Source organism: Arachis stenosperma, chromosome 6, assembly GCF_014773155.1.
Source record: "Arachis stenosperma cultivar V10309 chromosome 6, arast.V10309.gnm1.PFL2, whole genome shotgun sequence".
Classification (NCBI taxonomy): Eukaryota; Viridiplantae; Streptophyta; class Magnoliopsida; order Fabales; family Fabaceae; genus Arachis; species Arachis stenosperma.
The window spans coordinates 75,050,979-75,056,168 of record NC_080382.1 but is presented as its reverse complement, the minus strand read 5'-3'; the positions used below and the strand labels follow the sequence as shown (position 1 = coordinate 75,056,168).

General features: G+C 38.5%; 1 protein-coding gene across 1 annotated transcript; it reads left to right on the top strand.

Moving 5' to 3' along the window:
- The first annotated feature begins 2,249 nt into the window (after nt 1-2,249).
- On the top strand, nt 2,250-2,942 carry LOC130934200 (uncharacterized). Its single transcript, XM_057863786.1, has 2 exons — nt 2,250-2,504; nt 2,610-2,942. Exons 1-2 carry the CDS (start codon nt 2,250-2,252, stop codon nt 2,940-2,942), a joined length of 588 nt encoding a protein of 195 aa, XP_057719769.1.
- The last annotated feature ends 2,248 nt before the right edge of the window (nt 2,943-5,190 follow it).

The following is a 5,190-nucleotide window of genomic DNA, read 5'->3' as shown; positions in this document are numbered from 1 at the left end:
GCACCATATCTCGGGGGTTCTCAATGATGATTCTGAAGGGCGACATCTCCATGGAGGTGTGTCGGATTGGCAGTTGAACCGACAATGTGATATCACAGCCAATAGGACAGGCATTCATCATGTGCATCTTCTATCTATTTGTATGCTTTGCCAACTTGTAATTGTATGCCTAATTGAATAACATGCCTAATTGCTTATTTGAATTACTTGTCTTATTTACTTCTGCTTGTGTTTTACTTGCTTTAAGTTAGATTACTCTTTTTATTATGTTAAGGTTTTAAATTATATTTTATGTTTTAGTTATGCTGTAAGATGAATCTTGTGGTGGATATGAAGTTCTAGGATTGCCTTTGGCGTCCCGGGGTCTTATATCTTACATCACCGGGCACTGTTACCATACTGAGAACCTCCGGTTCTCATACCATATTTCTATTGTGTTTTTCAGATGCAGGTCACAACCCACCTCGATGAGTTGCTTTGGATGGTGACAGAAGCGGAGGATCCTGTTACTCTTGGAGTCTTTTTTATTTATTTTGTTTACATATCTCTCACTTTTGTATTTTGTTTTTGCCATAGAGGCTTGTATTGAGAGAGAAAACTTGTATAAGCTGTTTTAACTTCAAATTTTGTTTTGTCTGTATATATGGCTAGCCAGCTTAAACTCCGCAAGCCTTGGCTAGATTTTTATACTATTATACACTTATCTTTTGTTATATTACTTCTGATTCTTGTGTTCTAGGTTAGAAGCTTCGTTAGTACATTTTGCGCTTTTCAAATCCTGTTTTTGAGCTATATCCTTCATCGGACTTCTAGATTATATTAATTCTTTCTATATATTATATGTACGAGCTTAGAATTGTTGTAACCTTTGATTAACCTTTGTTTTACGACACGAGGTAAAGCTTAGGCTAATTAGGGTGTTACAATAATAATAATAATAATACTTGCGTATATAATACCAATAATAACATAATAATAGTGTTAAGAATAGATTGATAATATATTAATGGGCCGCTCTAGTGTACAGAGTCATATTCATACAGATATACAGAGATTCTGTATCATCTAATGTTTGTTGGACACATGTGAATATGCTTTTACAGGATGGAGCAACGTGTGAGCCTTTTAGTAGCTCGCTGAATGATGGCTTTGCTTAGTCATGTCAGATGTGCGAATTACAAATGGGGGTTTAAGTTGTTGGGTTTCATTTGTAGTAGATTATCAGATTAGGCCAAAATAGTTGTTGGGTCCTATTTTGATTCCTTAATGGGCCTACAAGTAAAGAATTAATGAGATGATTAATCTTGTGGTTGGATTGTGGATGATAGGCGTTAGTGAGATTTGCTCTCACCCCCAAACAAAGCGCATTGCTAAGATCTTGAAAAAGTCAGACACATCTTTTGTAGTGTCATAAATAGTGCCCAAAATTTGTCTTGTGTGGAATGTTCAATGTAAACACTAGATATCAATCTTTGTCTCTCTTGTGGGAATAAATATTTAAACCTGCTCTCATCAATTTTGGAGGGTTTGTTGTTGTTTCCTTTTAAGCGTTGACGGTGGTGCCCCGTTACAGCCTACTCCCCTATCAGTGGTAGCTCGGCATCATCTGTAGTGTTTTAAAATTACTGTAATAAACTATCAGACCTATAAGTAACCGTTTTATATAAAGTGCTTCTATGCATTCGAGTTTACCAGTATGCATAGGCAGTATGTATACTCCTGTCTGGTGGATGTACTAGGTTTAGGCCACAGAGAGCTATCTTTAAGCTACCGATGTTTAGGAATGGTTTTCTAAATATGGTAGTATTCTTGATGCGAAGACATTTATTTGTGTTAATGGAATGCGACTTGAGAAATTGTGTTATAGAATTATTAACAATGAGTAAGGGATTTTGGAATGTGAATATATGAATGTTATGCCAATTTAAAGAGTTATATTGATGCTATAATTCTAGGAACGTTATTTAATATGCAGGATAGGCAAACCATGTTTTACTGTATGTTGGCTTCAGTATTAATTAAGTCAGATATCCATTTTAGGATCGTTAGTTAATATGTTAGCAATTGTATATTTTTTGTGTATCTGAGAGTAGAAGTACTAGTAGGCAATATGCAGGGGGAGGGAATTCAGTTGCTCCAAAATGTTTTAAGGTGCACGTGCAATTTATTGGATTGACTTATATCTATTAAAAGAATTTGCTTATTTAATTTGTACCATTACAAGTGATTGAGTTGGTGTGATCTTCAAGATGGACTTTAGCTTTCAGTTCAATGGTAAAAATGAGGAGTCAATTTTAATTAGTTCAGAAGAGTATTACGGTATATCTTTTTTGGGTGGAGACGATGACGAAGACGATGTTTGGAATGAGTCCCTAACGGGTGAATTAGGTGATGAAATAGATGGGAATGGTCATAGTTGGGATCTGGTTACATGTGATGGTGGTGTTACCGGGTTTCCTTCCGTGAAAGACTTTGTGGGGAAAGAATTTAGTACTGTGGAAGAGGCTTGTGTTGCATACAAGAAATTTGCTCAGCTAAGGGGGTTTGATATCTAGAAGGGTGATGTGCTAATGAGGTGTTGGTATGGCGAGACTTTTTTTTTTCATCAGCAAGGTTCAAGGCATGAGAAACACTATGATCGTCCTGAAAAGGTTTGCACAGATTGCAAGGCAAAATTGAAAATTTACTACGATGCACAAGGCCATCTATGGAACGTCAGGAGGATCGATCACAATCATAACTACCCTCTTGCCCTAACTATGTTTAGCCATCTTCATCCTAGTCATCAGAAGATGGGTCACATTGGAAAGGCTCAAGTTGATAGTTTGAAAAAGTTGGGGATTGCAACATCGAGAATTATGGCTCACATGGCCAGTCAGTCAGGTGGCTATAGGATGCTTCGGTTTATAAAAAAGGATATCTGTAACTATGTGCATGGCTAAAAACTTTCTCGAATAAATGATGGTGATGCAGAAACAACTATAAGTTATTTGGAGGGTAAGGTTAACGCTGACATGATGACGGTTGACAGATACACAAGAACGGAAAAGGATTGACTTGGTAGCTTATTATGGACTGATGAGCAGATGATGTCTAATTACCAGCTCTTTGGTGATGTGGTTGCGTTTGATTCAACATATTGGTCCAACAAGTACAAGAAGCCTCTTGTAGTATTTTCTAGATCAAATCACCACAAGTAGACTTCGATTTTTAGGTTTGCCTTGATGGAGGATGAGGTGGTTCGTATGTATAGGTGGTTCGTATGTATAGGCGGGCTCGTATAAAAAAAAGTGTTACTAAGTTTTATTTCTAACATAAGACAAAATAGACCGTAATGATGTGTGCGTACGCACACTTTGCTAAATGTTCACTTGTGCGTACACACAGAGGGTTGTGCGCACGCATACTGATGAGCGGATAATTTATACGCTTTTTGGCATTGTTTTTATATAGTTTTTAGTAAGTTTGAGCTACTTTTAGGGATGTTTTCATTAGTTTTTATGTTAAATTCACATTTCTGGACTTTACTATGAGTTTGTGTGTTTTTCTGTGATTTCAGGTAAATTCTGACTGAAATTGAGGGATTTGAGCAAAACTCTGAAAAAGGCTGACAAAAGGACTGCTGATGCTGTTGGATTCTGACCTCCCTGCACTCGAAATGGATTTTCTGGAGCTACAGAACTCTAAATGGCGCGCTCTCAACGGCGTTGGAAAGTAGACATCCAGGGCTTTCCAGCAATATATAATAGTCCATACTTTATTCGAAGAATGACGACGCAAACTGGCGTTGAACGCCAAGTACACGCTCCTTTCTGGAGTTAAACGCCAGAAAAACGTCATAATCCGGAGTTGAACGCCCAAAGCACATCATAACTCGAAATTCAACTCCAAGAGGAGCCTCTGCTCGTGGATAAATCAAGCTCAGCCCAAGCACACACCAAGTGGGCCCCGGAAGTGGATTTATGCATCAATTACTTACTCATGTAAACCCTAGGAGCTAGTTTATTATAAATAGGATGATTTACTAATGTATCAATCATCTTTTGATCTCAGTTTTATTTTATTCTTCATCTTAGGAGATCATTGATCACGTTTAGGGGGCTGGCCATTCGGCCATGCCTGAACCTTCTTTTACTTATGTATTTTCAACGGTGGAGTTTCTGCACACCATAGATTAAGGGTGTGGAGCTCTGCTGTACCTCAAAGATTAATGAAGTTCTATTTTCTTTTATTCAATTCTCTATCTTATTCTTATTCCAAGATATTCATTCGTACTCAAGAACATGATGAATGATGATGAGTTAGATAACCCTCATTATTATTCTCACTGATGAACGCGCGTGATTGACAACCACTTACGTTCTACATGCAACACAAGCTTGAATGTGTATCTCTTAGATTCCCCAACAGAATCTTCGTGGTATAAGCTAGATAGATGGCGGCATTCATCTGGATCCGGAAAGTCCAACCTTGTCTGTGGTGTTCCGAGTAGGGTCCTGGGAATCCGGAAAGTCTCACCTTGTCTGTGGTATTCCGAGTAGGATTCCGTTCATGAATGACTGTGACGTGCTTCAAACTTTAACCTGCTGGGCGTTAGTGACAAACGCAAAAGAGGGATTCTATTCCAGTAGGAGCGGGAACCAACCGGTGATTGGCCGTACTGTGACAGAGTGCGTGCATAGCTTTCACTGCGAGGATGGGATGTAGCTATCAACCATGGGTGATGCCTCCAGACTGGTTAGCTGTGCGAGTGACAGCCGTACAGGTTATTTCCCCGAGAGGAATGAAAGTAGCCACAGCTGATAGTGAACCCCTATACAAAGCTTGCCATGGAAAGGAGTAAGAAGGATTGAGTAGAAGCAGTAGGAGAGCAGGCGTGCTTGAGCCATGCAGCAGCTGTATATACTTAAAAGATACCTCTACCAATGAATCTGCATAAGTGTTCTATCCCTTTTATTAAGTATTTCTTCTTTCTATTTTATTTAAACCCATAAACTATTTTAATCTGCCTAACTGAGATTTGCAAGGTGACCATAGCTTGCTTCATACCAACAATCTCTGTGGATTCGACCCTTACTCACGTAAGGTTATTACTTGGACGACCCAGTACACTTGCTGGTTAGTTGAACGGAGTTGTGAATTCCAAGTGCCCTAAGAGTAAAAGATACAAGACCAAAAAGTCAAATCAAA

What these genes read in the sequence shown, in the direction of transcription:
- LOC130934200 (XM_057863786.1), top strand. Translation starts at nt 2,250, where the DNA reads ATGGACTTTAGCTTTCAGTTCAATGGTAAAAATGAGGAGTCAATTTTA. An exon ending in AATTTAGTACTGTGGAAGAG is followed by an intron (nt 2,505 to 2,609) that starts GCTTGTGTTGCA and finishes TTTTTTCATCAG; the next exon opens with CAAGGTTCAAGGCATGAGAA.